The 19,604-nt window shown below is 40.3% G+C and overlaps 1 protein-coding gene across 3 annotated transcripts in view; it reads right to left on the bottom strand.

Annotated features, from left to right (window-relative positions):
- Window positions 1-13,098: 13,098 nt before the first annotated feature.
- LOC127651141 (neuronal membrane glycoprotein M6-a) overlaps window positions 13,099-19,604 on the bottom strand; it is a 113,556-nt gene continuing 107,050 nt past the window's right edge. For 2 of the 3 annotated variants that reach the window (XM_052136840.1, XM_052136839.1), the window contains exon 7: window positions 13,099-17,214. In XM_052136840.1, the coding sequence (XP_051992800.1) occupies window positions 17,062-17,214 (153 nt within the window). In that variant the 3' untranslated portion in view covers window positions 13,099-17,061. The other variant, XM_052136841.1, reaches the window with a different exon arrangement.

The raw sequence follows: 19,604 nt of genomic DNA, 5'->3' as shown, positions 1-19,604 counted from the left end.
AAGTTTACTCTGACTGTTACCAGTGAAGCTCTATCTGTGAAGGGTAAAGACTTGCTGAAAAGGACCATTTTGGGTTCAAGTTGGAGAATAAAATCACACTTGCGTGGACTGCAACTCCGGCTCCCGCTTCCTTCTTACTAAAATCTGCTACACTGGTGCCAAAACACAGGATAAGGAGAAGACTGGTCACCATGGACACATTACCGCTGTGCGAAGTCATCCGTGCCTTGGCTATCATCCAGGAGACCATCAAGCTCTCCTTGATCAAGAAAGGCGTTTCCAGGAGCTCTTCCAAGCCCAAGCCGAGGATCAGCAGGCCTTGCAGAGCTGGTTAGCTCCAGACGGATCCTCCACCATTGCCCCGGAAGCAGCAATGAAGCCACATCTGCTGTTCTCAAAGATGAGCCCCCAAAGATGAGCCCCCAAGATGAGCCAGAAGCGTTCATGAGTTTCTTTGAGCAGTCAGCCACCACCTCGTCTGGCTGAAAACCCAGTGGGCCCTCCACCTGCTGCCGCTGCTATCCGGGGAGGCCAAGCTTATGGTGCAGAAACTACCTGCTGAGAACTGCCTGGACTACTCAAGACTGAAGACGGCTGTCCAGCAACAGGTTCGCCGCACACCAGAACAACACCACCACCGCTTCCAATCCCTCATCCTGAGCAAAGCCGGCAGCCAATTTGTGTTTGCTCAGCAGCTCAGTGATGCCTGCCGGAAATGGGTGCTAGCCAAGGAAGGCTGTGGCAAGGAAGATGTCATCAAGCTGATGGTGCTGGAGCAGCTAACCATTTCCCTGCCCCTAAGAACTGCAGAATGGGTCCAGTGCTATCGCCCCATGTTGGTGGATGATGCTGTGCAGCTGGCGAAGCCCACATGGCAGCCTACCCGGAAGCCGGCGAGCAGTCCAGATCTCTCTCTCTCCCTCTTGCTCCTCCTCCCCCTCGCCCTATACCCGCTCACTGGAAATGGGGAGTGGTTCCACTCAAACCATCTCCCCACCTCCACGGGTTGCACTATGCACATCTAACCCTTTCCATTGCCCTTCCCAGGTTGATGTCTCCACTGCCACGAGTGCAGCCAGGAAGCCTGGGCTGGTCGGTCGGAGTAGCGGGGAACCAAGACACGACCAAAACCAGTCTCCAGTAATGGATATGGTCGATAGACTGCCCCCGATCGAGCAGGGATGTACCGTATACTGGTTAAAATTATGGGGCATACATACCAAGCCCTGGTTGATTCGGCTGTAATGAAACCTTGATCAACCGTATCCTGGTTCATGACGGGGCTTTGGGTACAAAAAACAAGGTGATGGTGAGGTGTGTGCATGGGAATGTTCAAGAATATCTGGTAGTGACAGCCGTTATTCAATTCTGGGAGTAAAATAATTGAATTAGAATTCCCACCTCACCCATCCACTGATTCTGGGGACCAATTTGCTGGGCTTTAAAAGATTATTAATAAGCAATGTGTCCTGTAAGCCAAAATCACTGTGAGTGATGTGTGTAGGATATTTGGTACTGGTGAATTTAGATGGGAACCATGAAAGTGTCTGCATTCTCACACCATTATATGTAAGGGAATTTAGGGTCTAAAAATATGTGAGCTATGAACTAAATTAAACTGTCCTTATATTACATTATTATGTAATTAAATATATAATGGAATTAGTCACATTCTACAACCATTATAAATTAGATTAATGACAAATAACTAGATTACTTCTCTGAATAAAATTCTCCACCATTAAAATCATAATACAACGTCTCGTGTAATGCCTTATGAACCATTTAACCTTATTTGAGTCTACATCGATTTGCTATCGGATTACCCAAAGTATTTAACTAATACACCAGCACTTTTTGCACAATATTTGAGAAGTATTTGCGTGTCGTGGTGTTTCCTTGCGTTCTTTGTGTTGCTTGGTTCTTGGCTCTTGGTCGAAAGTTCGTTACGTCGATGTTTTTGACCTCTGTAAGATCGGATAGTTATTGTCTGTATGAATTATGTGGTTGGCTTTGAAGCGAGGCCTTCTCTGAACTGTAGAGAGTGAGGGGCTTCCTCGGGACTTTGAGACCTCATATGGCATAGATCTGGTTCCGAAGAGATCCAGAGAAGCCCACGAGGGAAGAGTCAGTGCAAAGTCTGAGCAGTCAGAAGAGCAGAAGAAGACGAGAGAGAGAAGAGCGGAGAGAGTAAGAGAAGATGAGAGAGAATAGAGTAGAGAGTGTGTTCTTCCTGTTTGTAAACATTTGAACTGAAATTGGCTGCATCCCCAAAGGTGTCCTGTGCCAATCAGAAGTGACTTTTCAGAGTCACATGGTTGACTGGGCTTTCCTTTATGACAGTTGATGTTATGGTCCTTTGTTTTGGAGTCTTACAAATCTCCCGCTCAATAATAGTGCATATTTAAACATTAACTTTTATATCTTGAGAATGGTACAAGAGACATAATATTCGTTGACATCCTCTTCCTCCATGTAACCAAGCGAGAGTTTGCATATCAAATTTTACCTTCTTTCATATTATTTGTGTAGGTAACAAAACATGAAAATCCCTGGTTACAAATTATACTGGTTAATTCCTTGGTTATACAACATGGATAAAATATTACACACATTTTAAAGAGGTACATCAGGCTATACTCATTCATTTGTCAGTTATACAAGTTACCACAATTCAAATACATTTTCAGAATTACCTAGCAAGACTAGGTATTGAATAAATCGTGGATTTAAATGCATTCAGTACATTTTAGAAGGTCACATCGGTAAAGTACTGTGACTGTATTCCTGGATTAAGATGAACTGTATTAGTATTAGAGTCATGCTAATCTGATGGTCTTTTGGAAATTTTTCAAAGAAAAGTCTGATTTAACTCTATGTGGAAGTTCAGAAGGTCATGTTGAAGGGCTTTTCTGACCAATTACCCTTTTTACTTTAAATTAGGTTGTTTAGAGTGTCTAGACCATTTTATTGTCCAAAGACAGGCTTTCAGTAGGAAGTTGATTCTTGGTTCATTAATTTATGGTGTTGAGGAATTTCAGGATTAAAAAGTTTGGGTTTTTCCTAGATTCAAATCATGTCATTTAAATTATTCTGCATGTATAATACTACATGTGTGATACAATGGCTGGGGAGGCAGAGCTGGGGCCGTCCATGTCTGCTGTCAGTTGGTGAATCCACCGGCCACCCCAAGAGCGCCATTGTGCCCTGTTAATCTAGGCCCCCTTAGAAAGAATTGGTATGGAACTCGTCGGGCTTGAGCTTGTAATTCAGTATGTCCTTGAGCTTCGGATCAAAACTACACACACTGAGTCGGTTGTCACATGAAAATTTTCTCCAAGCTAAAGAGAGACAAAGCCGGCTCTATAATAGGGGTGAGATTATGGAGAGAGGCAGACCCCGTGTCCATGGCGACTGTAGTTCAGGAGAGGCCATAGGTGAAGCTCAAAACCGAGCCATTCACCCCAGTCCCTTGTGGAGACCACCTCTCACTGTACCAGCTTTGGTGAGGCCAAATTGCAAAAGGAATTTGCATACATGTTCTCTCCTCTTCCCGGTCATATGAACCTTATACAACACCATATCGAGACTCCGAGAGTGGTCGGCTGTACCGCTTGCCTGAACATAAGAAAAACATGATTTGGGACGAATTAGAGGCAATGCTTGAGATGGGGTAATAGAGGAATTGCACAGTGATTGGGCCAGTCCGGTTGTTCTTGTATTTAAGAATGACAGGTCACTCCAGTTCTGTGTAGATTACCAGAAAGTCAATGCGGTGTCTAAATATGACGCATACCCAATGCACCCAACTGATGAACTGCTTGATCGGTTGAGTGCAGCTCAGTTTTTTTGATACTGGATTTAAAATAAGTATATTGTCAGATCCCCTTAACTACACCAATTCGTCACTCTTCCTTTCGGTTTGTTCGAGGCTCCTGCCACATTCCAGCATGAATAAGATTCTCCGGCCGTACGCTGCATATGCTGCTGCCTATTTGGTTGACATCATTATATATACAGTAATGACTGGCAGAGGTATATGCAGCATCTAAAATCCGTCCTGAGGTTACTGAGGCGGGTAAGGCTCAAGGCAAACCCGAAAAAGGGCACAACTGGATGGGTGGAAGTATGGTATCTGGGCTTCCACTTGGGTCATGGGCAGGTATGGCCCCAAATTGATAAGACCTCAGTGATAGTGGCCTGCCCACGTCCCAAGACCAAAAAGGAGGTGAGACAGTTTATGGGGCTGGCTGGCTACTACCGAAAGGCCGCTTCTACATGCTCCTGACTTCTAAGCCTGTGCTGTATATTAGTCGCAAGATCTATTTGAGGGAGCCTAAGAAAAGCATGATTGAGAAAGTGTGCCTGACCATAAAATGGGTGGTCCTAACCCTCCGCTATTACCTGTTGGTGTGGGCCTTCATCCTCTGCTCGGATCATGCCCTGCTTCAGTGGCTCCACCACATGAAGGATGCCAACACGTGGATAACTCGATGGTACCTGGAACTTCAGCCGTATAAATTAAGCTGGTCCACAGGCCGGGCCATAGATGGTTGTGGTTGATTTCCACTCCAGGAATGGTGGGGAGGGTTATTAGGCACGATGGGGCCTGGGGGCAGTGGGGGTATGTGGAGTGGGACGTGGTCATATGTCTGTCACTGGGGAGAGAGGAAGCGGTAAGAGCCATCACCTGGTGATTATTTATGCTAAACACCTGTGTCCTATTTCAGTGACAGCGGAGACGAGCTTGCACCAGAGAGGCAGAGAGAGTCTGAACCAGATACACACCTGAAGTTGTACGCTGCAAAGCATATATTTAATAATTTAATTTACTCTGACTGTTATCAGTGAAGCTCTATCTGTGAAGTGTTAAGACTTGCTTATAAGCACCCTTTTGAGTTAAATTTGGGGAATAAAATGTAACTGCAACCCCGGCTACCGCTTCCCTCTTACTAAAACCTGCTACACTGGTATATACACATATATATATATATATATACACTATATGGACAACAGTATTGGGACACCTACACATTAAACCTACAGGAGCTTTTATTACATCCCATTCTAAATCCATAGGCATTAATATTGAGTTGGTCACCCCTTTGCAGCTATAACAGCTTCCACTCCTCTGGGAAGGCTTTCTACAAGATCTTGGAGTGTGTCTGTTGGAATTTTTGCCCATTCTTCCAGAAGAGCATTTGTGAGGTCAGACACTGATGTTAGACGAGAGGGCCTGGCTCGCAATCGCCATCCAAGTTCATCCCAAAGTTTGATAGGGCTGAGGTCAGGGCTCTGTGTGGGCCAGTCAAGTTCTTCCACACCAAACTCATCCAACCATTCCTTTATGGACCTTGCTTTGTACACTGGGCCACAGTCATGCTGGAACAGAAAAGGTCATTCCACAAACTGTTTCAACAAAGTTGGAAACATAGAATTTCGTGGTTAGCTGAGGCATTAACATTTTCTTTCAGTGGAATTAAGTGGCCTAGGCCAACCCCAGACAAACAACCCCATAGCATTATCTCTCCTCCACCAAATTTTAGAGTTGGCAAAATGCAGTCAGGCAGGAAACATTCTCCTGGCATTCGCCAAATCCAGACTCGTCCATCAGACTGCCAGATAGAGAAGCGTGATTCGTCAATACACAGAACACGTTTCCACTGCTGTAGAGTTCAGTGGCAATGTTCTTTACACCACTCCAACCAACGCTTGGTATTGTGTTTGGTGATGTAAGGCTTGCATACAGCTGCTCGACCATGGAACCCATGCCATGCAAACTCCCGGCACACAGTTTTTGTGCTGATGTTAATGCCAGAGGAGGTTTGGAAGTCTGCAGTTATTGAGTCAGCAGAGCTTTGAAGACTTTAACGCACTATGTGCCTCTGCACTCGACGACCCCGTTCTGTAACTTTACGTGGTCTACCACTTTGAGACTAAGTTGTTGTGGTTCCTAAACGCTTCCACTTTGCAATAATACCACTTACAATTTATGATGGCATATCTAGGAGGGAAGGAATTTCACAAACTGACTTTTTGCAAAGGTGGTATCCTATTAGAGTACCACGCTCAAATTCAGTGAGCTCTTTAGAATGACCCATTCTTTCACAAATGTTTGTAAAGTCAGACTGCATGGCTAGGTGCTTGACCTGAATTGAATTATTAAGATGTGTGGCCGTATTTATGCTATTCTGTTCATCACAATTGTACAGAGCTGTTATCTGAGTTACAGCAGACTTTGTCTTGTTCAAACCAGTCTGGCCATTCTGTGTTGACCTCTCTAATCAATAGGGCATTTTCCTCCACAGAACTGCAGCTCACTGGGTGTTTTTTGTTTTTGGCACCATTTGGAGTAAATTCTAGAGACTGTTGTGTGTGAAAATCCCAGGATATCAGCAGCTACAGAAATGCTCGTACAAGCCCAGCTGGCACCAACAATCATCCATGCACTTATCTAATCTTCCAATCGTGTGTCAGCAGGGAATTGCATAAAGTCATGCAGATATGGGTCAGGAGCTTCAGTTAATATTCCCATCAACCATCAGAGTGGGGGGAATTATGATCTCAGTGATTTGGACTGTGGCATGATTGTTGGTGCCAGATGGGTTGTTTGAGTATTTCTGATCTCCTGGGATTTTCATAAACAACATTTTCTAGAATTTACTCAGAATGGGAAAAAAAAACATCCAGTGAGCGGCAGTTCTGTGGACGGAAATGCCTTGTTAATGAGACAGCTCAACAGAGAATGGCTGAACTGGTTCAAACTGACACAATATTAGGCAGGCAATGTTGTAGCTGATCGGTGTGTGTGTGTGTGTGCGTGTGTGTGTGTACATGTATATATATATACGACGACTGGCTCATACTGGCCCACTCCTGAGAGTTACTATGCACACACAGAGACCAGGTGCTCAGCCACCTCAGCCGTTTGGGTCTTCAGGTCAACTGGGAAAAAAGCAAGCTCTCCCCGGTCCAGAGCATCTCTTTTCTCGGTCTGGAGTTAGACTCAGTCTCAATGACAGCACGTCTCTCCAACGAGCGTGCTCAGTCAGTGCTGAAATGCCTCGCTTCTTTCAAGCCAGGCGCCGTGGTCCCGCTAAAACGTTTCCAACAGCTCCTGGGGCATATGGCATCCTCCGCCACGGCATGCACAACGTAAAAGTTACTTCTGCCTGCCGCCAAACCTTCAAACCCTGGACAGACCTGTGCTTTCTAAGGGCAGGAGTACCCTTGCAGCAGGTGTCCCGACGCGTTCTGGTCACAACCGACGCCTCCAAATTGGGTTGGGGCGCCGTGTGCAACGGGCGCGCAGCCGCAGGCCAGTGGAACCGAGGCCCGCTGCGCTGGCACATCAACTGCCTAGAGCTGCTGGCTGTTTTTCTGGCCCTGCAGAATTTTCTCCCATTAATTCGGAACAAACATGTCCTAGACAGGACAGACAGCACCACGGTCGTAGCCTACATAAACCACCAAGGTGGAGTACGCTCCCTCCACATGTCACAGCTCCCCCGTCGTCTCCTCTTTCTCAGGAACGGGGCATGCTCTGGCACCTGCACCCAGACCTCTGGAACCTCCACGTCTGGCCCTTGGAGGGATGCGGAAGATCTAGCCGGCCTACCATCGACTGTCATAGATACAATCAATCAAGCCAGAGCCCCCTCTACCAGGCATCTTTAAAGTGGCTCTAAAGTGGTGTCTGTTCGCGGACTGGTTGCCAGCACCTTGTTCCCCCCTCCAGGGTAACGATAAGGAATCCTGATGGCTTAAATTGGGCATTGGGGAAGGGTACATGCAGCCTGATACAGTTGGTCGTCCTGCACGTAAGAATACCTGCTCGCTCCTGTATCAGCAGTTCACGTACAAGGCTCAGCGCATGGCACTTTTATAAGTGGACCCCTAGTGTCGCTTCTCTGACACAACGTGGAGAGAGCGACAGAAGGGGAACGTCTAGGTTACGTATGTAACCTCCATTCCCCGATGGAGGGAACGAGACGTTGTGTCCCCCCTGCCACGTCGCTGAGCCGAGCCACTGTTGTGGCCGGACCATTTCCGGCTCCTCAGAAAAATCCTGAATGAACTCCCGTATTTGCGCCGCTTAAATACCTGTATGTCCGGTGCGGACATGCAAATACTGGTTGCCAACTCTCATTGGCCTTTTTCATAGTTCAGAGGTGAATATCGGCGCTCAAGAGAGACCCCTAGTGTCGCTTCTCTGACACAACGTCTCGTTCCCTCCATCGGGGAACGGAGGTTACATACGTAACCTAGACGTTTAACTAAATCCCATGGTTAAACTACAGTTAGTGAAAGCATAGTTAATTTTTGTAAGGGTAGTTCTGACTTGAATTATTAATTGAAGTATGGCTAAAATTACATTTAAAATTATTAGTTTTATCCCAATAAATCACTGAACTAATTTTTACTATAATATTTTATTGTATTGTAGCATTAATTAAATAATATTAATCTATCTATTAAAAAAATTAATAGAAGTATCAGTATTGGCATCGACAATATTGTATTCTACGATATTATTGGTTAGTCATGTTGTTAACAAAAGTGAAGTAAAATAAAGTAAAATATCTATGTCAATGTCAGATTTAATCATAGGAAAATTATAGGTCAAAAGAATGCATATTTTTTGCATTTCACTGCCACCATCTGGCAAGCATTGAAACTACAGTAAGGCAATAATGTTGTTTAAATATATTATATATAGATATATAGTTATGTGTAAGGTGATTTAAAGTATTGTGCAGAAGAGGTAGGATATGTCTAATAAATATAAATGTAATATAAATATGAATGAATATGCACATGATTGGATTACCACAATGGAGAGTATTGGGGCAGTTTTAACTTTATACAGTGAATGGCCTGAGAAATTAAACAGTCTTGTGCCTTCTGTTCTGGTGCTCAGTGCTCTGTAGTGCCGGCCAGAGGGTAACAGTTCAAAAAGATAGTGTGCTGGGTGAATGGGTTCCAAAGCTATTTCCAGCCCTTTTCCTCACTCTGGAGGTGTACAGTAATTGGAGGGTAGGAAGTTGAGAACCAATAATCCATTCAGCAGTCCAGACTATCCTTTGAAGTCTTCTTGGTTGCTGAACCAAACCAGACAGTTATATAAGAGCAGAGGACCGACTCGATAACTACTGAGTAGAGCTGGATCAGCAGCACCTGCAGCAGGTTGAACTTCCTCAGCTGGCGAGGGAAGTACAAACTCTGCTGGGCCTTTTTCACAAAAGAGTTAATGGTCTCCCACTTCATGCAGGTCCTGTGAGATGATAGTGCCCAGGATCCTAAATGACTCCACTGCTACCACAGTACTGTTTAGAATGGTGAGCGAGGTCGATGCTGGGGTGTTCCTCTTTAAGTCCACTATTATCTCCACTGTTTTGCTAATTTTCAGCTCCAGGTTGTTTTGACTGCACCAGTGAGCCAGCCTTTCAACCTCCCTTCTGTAAGCAGACTCCTCATAATCTTGGATGAGGATGATGACTGTAGTGTCATTTGCAAACATCAGGAGATTGACAGAAAGGTCCTTGGCATGCAGTTGTTTGTGTACAGGGAGAAGAGTAGTGGGGAGAGCACACATCCCTGGGGGGAACCAGTGCAGATTTGACATGTGCTGGAAGTGAATTTCCCCAGTCTAATTAACAGCTGCCTACCTGTCAAAAAGCTGGTGATCCACTGACAGATTGAGGTGGGAACCAAGAGCTGGGTTTATTTATTCCATAGGAGAGCATGACGGTGTTGAAAACTGAACTGAAGTCCACAAATAGGATCCTTGCATAAGTGCCTGGTCTGTCTAGATCAGGGATGGGCAACTTTGAAGGTGGCGAGGGCCAAAACATTTTCTCCTTCCTACCAATGGTCCAGATTACAAATCCGCACTCTAACAATGTTCACCCCTTTACTCAATTTCCTCATTATTGTGGGTTATCTATGCACAACTAATGCAATGTTCTTTTAATGATTTTGTTACCTATATTCAGGGTTGGGAAGGTTACTTTTTAAAAGTATTCCACTACAGATTACATAATACAAGATGTAAAATGTCATTTGTAACATATTCCATTAGATTTCTCAAAGTCAGAAACATAATCTAAATACTTTGGATTACTTCTTCAGTACTGGCAAAGTACAAATTGTTTTGGCTATAAACAAGTAAATAAAGTAAGAAAATGTACTTACATTTATTTTGCTTTAAGGATTTTTTTATATTTTTACAGAAAAACAATATTTAAATTCTTATTAAAAAATAAGATTTTTGCAGTACATCTTTGTTCTAATATCAGAGGTCTTACTAGAGAAAAAAAGTTACGCTCCAACATGCATTTTCATCATAGATATATTGGTTGTAGCTTTCTATACGATGTTAAAGGCTACATTGGTTAGCATTTCTTGTAAATATACCCTAACCTCATAAAAAACATTGACAAGGCATGTAATCGTGTATTTATTGGATTTGTGTTTCATCTGTCAAATCTTTTCTCAACTATTTTCTTGTTAAGATGTAGAAATGTGATATAGCTCCTCTATTTATCTCCCAAGGGAAAATTCCTCAATGACATCATATCCTCCTTTTCACAAGAATATTAAGTTTTATGACTGTAACACATTTTAAGAAAGTGTTTCACTGCTGTTCAAAAGCTCCTCAGATTGCATCTTTTATATGGATAAATGTTTTCAAATTGAATAGTCTAAACATTAAATGAAGCAAATTATAATAAAATCTAATCTCTTCAGTAATTAAAATACTTGAATGTAACTGTATTCTGATTAAAAATGATTCAAACTGTAACTGTAGTGGAATACAGTTACAAATATTTTGTATTTTAAATACGGAATCCCGTTACATGTATTCCGTTACTCCCCAACCCCGCCTATATTAACTTTTATATTTCACAATATTTATAAAAACTAATAGCCTAATTATTTTGTAACTTGCGTTTTTACTAAAACATGCTGTTCAGAGAACATTCTCTCTATTCGACTTTTCAACAATCAGTCCTCGCATTTTTCAAAGTTTCTCCCTCTTATAACAACTTTTCGTTTTCACAAGCACGAGCGAAAGAGCATTGTACTGTCACGGATTTCGTAAAGACTTTTGATGCCTTTTACCCTCGTATTTTATTTACCCTTTACATCTGTGAGGAGAGCAAACTGTTGTATGCTCTCTCTCATACTGTATGCCTCTTTGATCAGTTGATCAATGATGTATTTGTGAATCAAATTAAAATCTTTAATGACAGATTTGGTATCCAGGCAAACAAAAGACATGGGTTCCTGGGACATGTCGCTGACAAGCTGATGTACAATTTAGCTCAATTTACCTTATAAATGATGTGGAAGTGTAAGATGCTAAAATCCTAGAGTGATCAGCAGGTCTGCTAAGAACGAGTGACCTCTTCTGGTCAATAGTTGTAATAACATCATAAACTATATGCAATCTTTACATAATACCTTTTTCAAAGAAATAAAATAAATCCTCAGTCTTGTCCGACGGGCAGCCAGTTGCCCATCCCTGGTCTAGATGGTGCAGTATGTAATGCAGTACTATATTGTCTGCATCATCCAATGACCTGTTTGCTTGATAGTAACTGCAGGGGGGTCCTGTAAGGGTCCAGTGATGCCCTTCAGGTGGGCCAGAAACAGTCTCTCAAATTACTTCATGAAAACAGACGTCAGGACGACAGGTCTGTTTAAAGTCCTGCAATCTTGGGTTGACAATGTAAGAAAGAAGATGTGAATTGACAATTGTTCAGTGTAGTACATTTAATAAGAACCACTGCCTCATTTCACCTCATTATTTATATAAACGTACTTAATAGGCTGAATTTCTATGACAAATAACTCAAAACAGAACTGAAACTAAAGTACTCTTAATGAAGGATATTCTAGAACTCAGAGGTATTTTTCGATTGTTTTATATTTTATTTTTTATCATAGCCTAATCATGTTGTCCTATGTGGTGAAGAATAGTAGCACATGGACAGTAGTTAACTCAGTATATCAACGACAGTTCTTGCACCTGACTTATTATTATTTATAATAATAGGCTCATGTGTTTTTAACTTATTATTTAATTAATTCTACAATAAAATATTATAGTAACAATTAGGTACATTTTAGTTGAAATTTGGCATATGGAAATGATTGAAATATTGCCAGTCAGAAGATGGGCACTGCTGAGTTTGACTCTTCACAACACAAGATTTTGTCCTCTTTCTACCTAAACAATTTAGGGAGTTTTTTTTTTTTTCTTGCCATAGCTGCATTTGGCTTACTCACTTGGAGGAGTAAGGCATTATTTACTGTAAAGCTTCTATGAAACAATTACATAAATGCTACATAAATGAAGATGACTAATAAAAACATATTCTCATGGTTTTAGTATAAATCATGCTAATCTTTTTATAACTGACGTTCCTTTTGTTTTCTTCTTCTTCTTCTTTTTTTAGACCATGACATTCCCAAGACCTTTCCAGTCATTTGAAAATAATTTTGAATCAGTAATAGATCATCAGACTGATTTGTGAACCATACTGACCAATTCATTGAAAAGAACTGACTCAAATAACAATTACCTCTTAAATAAGAAATCAATAGGGCTTGCAAGAAAGTTTACATTAACACTAGACAAGAGCAATTTTATTTTTACTTTTCCATGATTTTTTAAGATTTTTTCAATTCCTTTTACTTTTCCAGGCCTAATATATCCACATTGTCCATAACTGTGGGAACCCAGAGGAGAGACCATTTAGGTTGGAATAGAATTCACCTGCCTGTTGTCATGCCAGCAAACAGACTTGGGTGTTCCTTGTTAGTCACATTACAGCATTTCCTTGTGTTGTCTTTAGAGAATACTTAAACACATGTGAAATTCCATTGATAACATTGCAGTTCCTTTGAATTACAATTATTATTATTTTCATAATGTTAATGTTTTGAACTTTGGATCGTTTTAAACTAGAGACGCAGAATCAGTAGGCCCTATAAAAGTTCACTTGTATGACCTCACAATAAAGTATACACAAAAACACACAACAATTGAGCATATTGTTTAAATTAAATGATGAACAATAAAACAGCATATTATTAACAAGTACACAAGTGTCTTTATTTACGCAAGCAAGTTTGTACCTACAGTTCAAATAAAATAAAAAAGCCACTGTCAAGCTGTTGGCACATTTATGTACAAAACCAGTTAATTTTACTGCCTGCTACAAAGCATTCTCAATGAAAGAGCAAAAAACTAGAACATGGATAGAGCTGAAAGCAAGGTCAGTGTAATACTGGATACGCAACATCATAACAAGTAGGTTTAACACATGGTTTTGAAAATCATCACAAACTAGAAAGGACAAAACTCAAATACTACAACCTAATAAGATTATTTGCTTAATATTGTTACCGTATAGCAATTGTAATACTGCACATTAAGAAAAAAAAAAGAAAAAAGCAGTTGACTCCAGCAAAATTGTAAAAATGAAAATAGAAAAAAAATGACCTTTTTTCTTCTTTTTTTTTTTGTTGAGTTAGTAAAAACTATTACCATTAGATGCATAACCATGCCACAATTAACAACTAGATTTAATTTTTTAATTCTCTAAGTTTCTTTTGTGGTTTAAAAAACTTCATAACTAGTAAGAGTACAGGGACTCAGCACTGGTTCCAAATGCACTTACACCAAACAACTCACAATGGTCCATAAGTGCACAAAAAAATCTTGTTTTTTTGTTTGTTTTTTGTTCTTGTTTGTTTTTTGAGACACTGACAAAAGCAGTATTGTCAGAAAACAAATTATGAGACACTTTACTGCAAAACTAGGGCAACTGAAGTAGGAAAGTCTGAGCCAAAACACTGTAATTTTCCCTTAAAGAAGAGTGATATATGGCGACACGTTCATATCTTTCATGTTCTTAGTTGAAACACACAAGGGTGTAAAGTAATTGATTGAAATTTAAACGGAATAATTACATTTCCAAAGAACAAATAATACTTTTTACTCCTTACAATTTAATCTAAACTTGAAAACTGCTCATAAAATATTTGCAGATCATTTTCTTCTTACTGGACTGAAGCCGCCTTTTCACTGCATCCAAAAAATGACAGACAGTCAAATGGCAGAGTGTCCCCAGAGTGTCGGCTGTGTGGAGTTCTCAACATCAGCAGAGGCGGAATTTCGGACCTGATTTGAGTTTCTGAAAAGTTGAAATATTTGTGGGACTAGACCGTATGTGACTGCCTGACTGAATGTGATGTATTCATTCAAAACTATGAGCACAAAGTGAGAAACGGTGATGTTTTTTTCCCCTAAACTTTATTCGAAATGCCTGCTATTTCTACAGATTGGACAGATGTTAAGTCAAAAACGATGATTCACGTTGCAAATATATACTGTACATAAAAACAAAAAACACAATTTGTTATTAAATGTGTACATGTTATTTATTTCTACATCTGCTTCATATTTAAATATCTATGCATTTGTACTTCCTATTTGCTGAATTATTATTGTTGTTGTTAGGCAACTATTAATTTTAATAATAATAACTATCAAACAGCAATGATAATAATGATAATAAAAATAATGGAATCTGAGTAAATATTAAATATGAATTTTATTGAATTCATCCATCTGCTCAACAGCAAGGTTTGGTAACAAACCTCAGAAAACAATTCACAAAACCAACAACGTTACTAACTTTCTCCAAAGCTTATTTAGATTTTTCTTATATATTTTTTTAAATCTTTCTAAATGTCTCAAGGGGCTGGGTGCTCTGACATCACAATTCGTGAGTGCCTTCTCTGATGCAACGAACATTGCGTGATTATGGCAATATTTTTTGTTAAATAAAATTATGTGGTTCTTTACATGTATCACGGCAATGTGGTGCTTAAAGTGAGAGAAATGTTCTTCTTAACAGCTTTTATGACACTATCGGTTAGGTTTAGGTTTAAGGTTTAGGGTTGGGATTTACCCTAAACCTTAAACCTAAACGATGGTGTCAAAAAAAGCAAATGTGAGAGGAAAAACTAAATTACTGAAGAAAGCACGTAATTTTTGGTGCTTCTATGACACTTTGGGCTCACGTGTCAACTTGCGTGCTCTTCAGGACTCCTATCCCGGTCTTTTGTATTGCATATGCAACACTCAGTTGAGCTACCACGCAGGTTGATCACACTTAAACAAGCATGTAAATGTAGTTGGTTATGTAATGCAAATATTAAAATGAGTCATGTGCTATAGTTAAGGTGTTATATGTCATAAGATTGCATTATGTGAGGTACAGAGCAAAAGGAAGTGTTTATGAACTGATAATCTGCCGTTTTAATCGTGATTTGAGTGAAAGGGGATAAAAGTCATTGTTTTAGCGCCTCTAGTGTTCATTCCACCAGGAAACTGCCATGTTACGTACAACAGGCCACATAAAAATTATTTAGCAAAACTTGTGCTATTGTAACATAATTTTTTGATCAGGTTGCAAATGCCACTGGGGGAGAAATATGACATTCGTCAGAGACAGTAAAAAGGCAACTTTCAAACCAACTGAATTTAACAACATCCTCTCTCACATAATCTCCTCTCATGACTTCAGTCTAGCAAAGAAAAAATACTTAAATACAATTTATATGAATATGTTTTACTTTCACTCAAGTACATTTTTAGCTAGATACTTGGATACTTTCAATTGAGTAAAATTTTCAATTAGTATCCATAATTTCACTTAAGTATAATTTCAGAGTACTTTTTACACCTCTGGAAGCATATGATGTTGTTAAGCAAATACTGTACCTTTACAAACATTTGTTCATGAACAAATGTTATATTCAACCTTCCTCAGTGTTTGGCAGAGCCCCTGCAATCAACATTTTCCATTTAGATTTAGACTTCTCTGATATGAACAACGATCTACTGAATATCACCTAACATTGAGTACTGAGATGTGTTGAGAGGAAATTTGTATACATTTATAAAGAGATATTCTCTATATACATTTCAGAGAAATAATGAAAGAAACTTGTTTTGTTTGATTTCTTGCATTTAAAAAGTTATATCTAAAACTAAGCGATAAAACACCTGAAAAAGTTATTTGCATGTGAGAGTATGGCTTGCAATGAATGAGAGAAACCAAATATCCACAGAGTCTCCCAAGGCAAATCCAAAGTGACCGCTCGTGTTGATTTAATTTTGATCTCCTACAGTCCATTTTTTCTGACAAGTTCTCATTCAGCATCCATTTCCATCAAAGCTTAACATATGGTTACTAATCACCAATATCACATCTTCCGTTAATACTGAACACCGCTAGCATATACAGTTAGGCCAAGCTACAGTATAGCAGTAAAAGTCACATTAAGGTACTTTTGAAAATCCCTGGCACTCCAAAACTGAATCTGTTGCAAAATAATCTGTAAATGTTTGTGCTGTTGCTGCTTTAAGTGTGGCAGCCTGAGCAAATAACCTGTAAATCATAAGTTACAAGTTTGGTCACATTTTGGTTTTGAAAGTAAAAATAAAATAAAAATATATGACTAGCCATTTAGAGTAAGCTTGAAAAATTAAATTTTTTGTTGTGTAATACAAAAATGTGAAAAGTGTTCTGCGATCCCATTAGCTAAACCCCCAAAACCCTTACAAGATCAATACCCAATGTGGTACAAAAGATAAGTCACTCAACTTTGTATGTTAACAAGATGTGCTATCTCGAAAAATGGAAGGTAAAGGAGAAATGAAATTAGACACTGGAACAAAGACAATAAAACATAATCTAAATTATGGAAATGTATGGGGCGTCAGAGACGTTGCCATGTAGACGATAAGTGTGCCCCTTGGCCAACATTCTGGGTCACACCCGTACATAGTATGTGTTACATTTATATACTTCCCCATCCCATCCCAACCACCCAGCTATCCCTTACCCCTGTAAACCATGGAAATTAGACTCAGTTAAGTTTAGTTTATACGTGTGTCTTCAGGTAGGGGAAGGGCATGCTTTTTGTGTGTGTGTTTACATATTTATACATGTGCGTGTGTATGCATGACCGCATGCTTTATGTGTATGCATTCAAACGCTCTTTAGAGCGAGTAGAATGGATATCATGAAGCTCCTGCTCCTCCTTGGACTTGATATCCTCATATTTTTGCATCCGGCAGGCATCCTTCACGTAACCCCAGTTAGCTGACAGCACCATCAGGTAGTGCACCTACAATGGTTAGAGGGGAGGGTTGGGGTTAGTGTTGTGATACATCTTTACATAAACAGAGGTACAGGATTACTCTGGAGATTACGGGGAGGGCATTTAGTTATAGAAACTGCCCAAACTTAGACTGCGTTCAGTTATTTCCCCTGTCAGTCAATGCGACGAATGGCTCCAGTTTAATATTATATTTGTTATTGTTCAGAACTGGAGGGTTAACTTGGTTGTAAGGGGCAAAGTAGCTGATTATGAAGGAGAGGAACTGAAAAAAAAACTATTTATATTGGAAGAGACTGGGTGTCATTTTAATCAAGCCAATTAGGGGACGTCATTATGAAAGTGCAACAACCACAAAGTGCTTTTTTGGGTGATGATGATAGGCCCCAGGCGAATGGAGAGCATGTGTTGGGAGGAGGGGAGGACCGCCCCAGACTGGAGCTGGCTTCAGAAGCGCGTTCTGTACCTCCCCGAGTTCTTAGACGTCAGAGTGACGTGGTTATGGATGAGGACAGACACTGACACCACCTATCACAGTAGCCATATAATTGAACAAACAGCAAAAAAGAGAAAGGAGGGTTACATGCTGCCACTCTAAAACTCTAATGCTGAATGTATCAGGTCATCCAGGAATATTCCATATATAAGCTTTTTAGTTATGCACATGACATTTTCTTTTCCCAAATTGGATTTTGTGGACATAAGTCCATGTCCACTAGCTTTGAAGTGATCTATATGCTAGATCAGGAGTTTTCAAACTGTGGACCCCCAATGTGTTTAAAAGTAAACATTTATGGAATATTACATTATTATTGTTTCATTCACAAATACATTTGATTTGAGTTTGAAATGTTTTTCTTAAGGTTTATTCTATTGCATTAAAAGCAACATGATCGCATGGGAAGTTGGCAGATTGTTTCGGAGAGTTATGGTACCCTAGGATCGGTCACATTATGCTGACAAGCAGCACATCCTATCAGACATTGCCCTTATTTATAATTAATTATATAAATTATTATTAATTATAATAATTGCAACAAAATTAAAGGTGCATTGTGCGATTTTTATGCATGTTTTCTTGGTCTTGTGCTGACACCAAGTGGTGTGGATGCAGCATCATTCAAAAACAACAGTTTTCAGATGCCGATGCCATTGTAGAAATGCACTACTCAAAGTCAGCCATGATAAATTTAACCTATGAGTGAAAGTGTCTAATAACAGGGCGTGTACTAAGATTAAGCAAGTCAATTCGGCTGGTCATGTGATCTTAACATGGCCGCACCATGAGGGGATCCACTCCTTGTAGAATAAAACAGCTTTTTATAAGGTTACTGATATGATAACCTTATAAAAAAAGTTTTTTTAATTAGGAAAAAAATTATCTGCAGCTATAAATACTCATATGGCATTATCACTTAATCTCTGTCTGAGCTTGCAGCGAGTGGCTGTTGAATGCCTTGGCAAGACTAACTTGCACAGGCCATTTATGATTTGCTCCCATAAAGAGTCACATGTGGATGATGTCATCGCAAATGAGTCATCATGTTAGATGTGGTTCCTGACATACCCGACTTCGGTAAAACAGAGCCGACACACAGCCTTCGTCCTGTTCACTACACGTTGCCCAGTATTACTGTAGTTTATGCTAAACCATAATGCTTCCAAACAACAGAATTTAGAGACGGCGATGGGTCTTCAATATCTGGCTTATTTAAGTCCAACATATTAATATTATTTTTGTTCCATCACAGTTGGGAAATAATAGCTAGTGAGCTATATAGTATAAACTTTACATGCATATATGTGATCTTCAGTTTCTAGTGAATGGTATGGCACTCTTTTCTGTTAAGTTTTGGTTCCGTGCGGTCCCATGTTGCTCCGCAATCTTTTTTCATTTTAGTTCTACGCAGTTTGTGTTGTTCATTATATGCTGTTTTAATATTGGTTCCCCGTCTGTCACTCAATCAACGTTGTGTCAATGAGTTGACACTAGGGGTCGCTCCTGCGGAGCCCAGACATCTCTGATTTTGAGAAAAGGCCAATGAGAATTGGCGTGTGTAATTTGCATGCCACTCCCCCGGACATACGGCTATAAAAGGAGTGACGCTGCAAATACACATCAGATATCTTCTTCGGAGCCGAGAGAGCAGTCACAGAGCTGAATTCCTCTGCTGTTCATTCATCTCTACAAGCTGTTGGTTTTACGGCGCTTTCCAGCGGTCCTCTTTTAGGGATCAAGTGGTGAACCTGCAAGCGCTGCCCCAGGAGGAGGCAGACCCAACCTTGGCGTTGCTGTGTCTGGTGCGTGCTCTTCGCATCTACTTGGACCACACACAGAGCTTTAGAAGCTCCGAGCAGCTTTGTTTGCTTCGGTGGACAGTGGAAGGGAAGCGCTGTCT

Source organism: Xyrauchen texanus, chromosome 11 (genome assembly GCF_025860055.1).
Source record: "Xyrauchen texanus isolate HMW12.3.18 chromosome 11, RBS_HiC_50CHRs, whole genome shotgun sequence".
Classification (NCBI taxonomy): domain Eukaryota; kingdom Metazoa; phylum Chordata; class Actinopteri; order Cypriniformes; family Catostomidae; genus Xyrauchen; species Xyrauchen texanus.
Note: the sequence above shows the minus strand (reverse complement) of the source record. Positions and strands in the feature narration are given on the sequence as shown.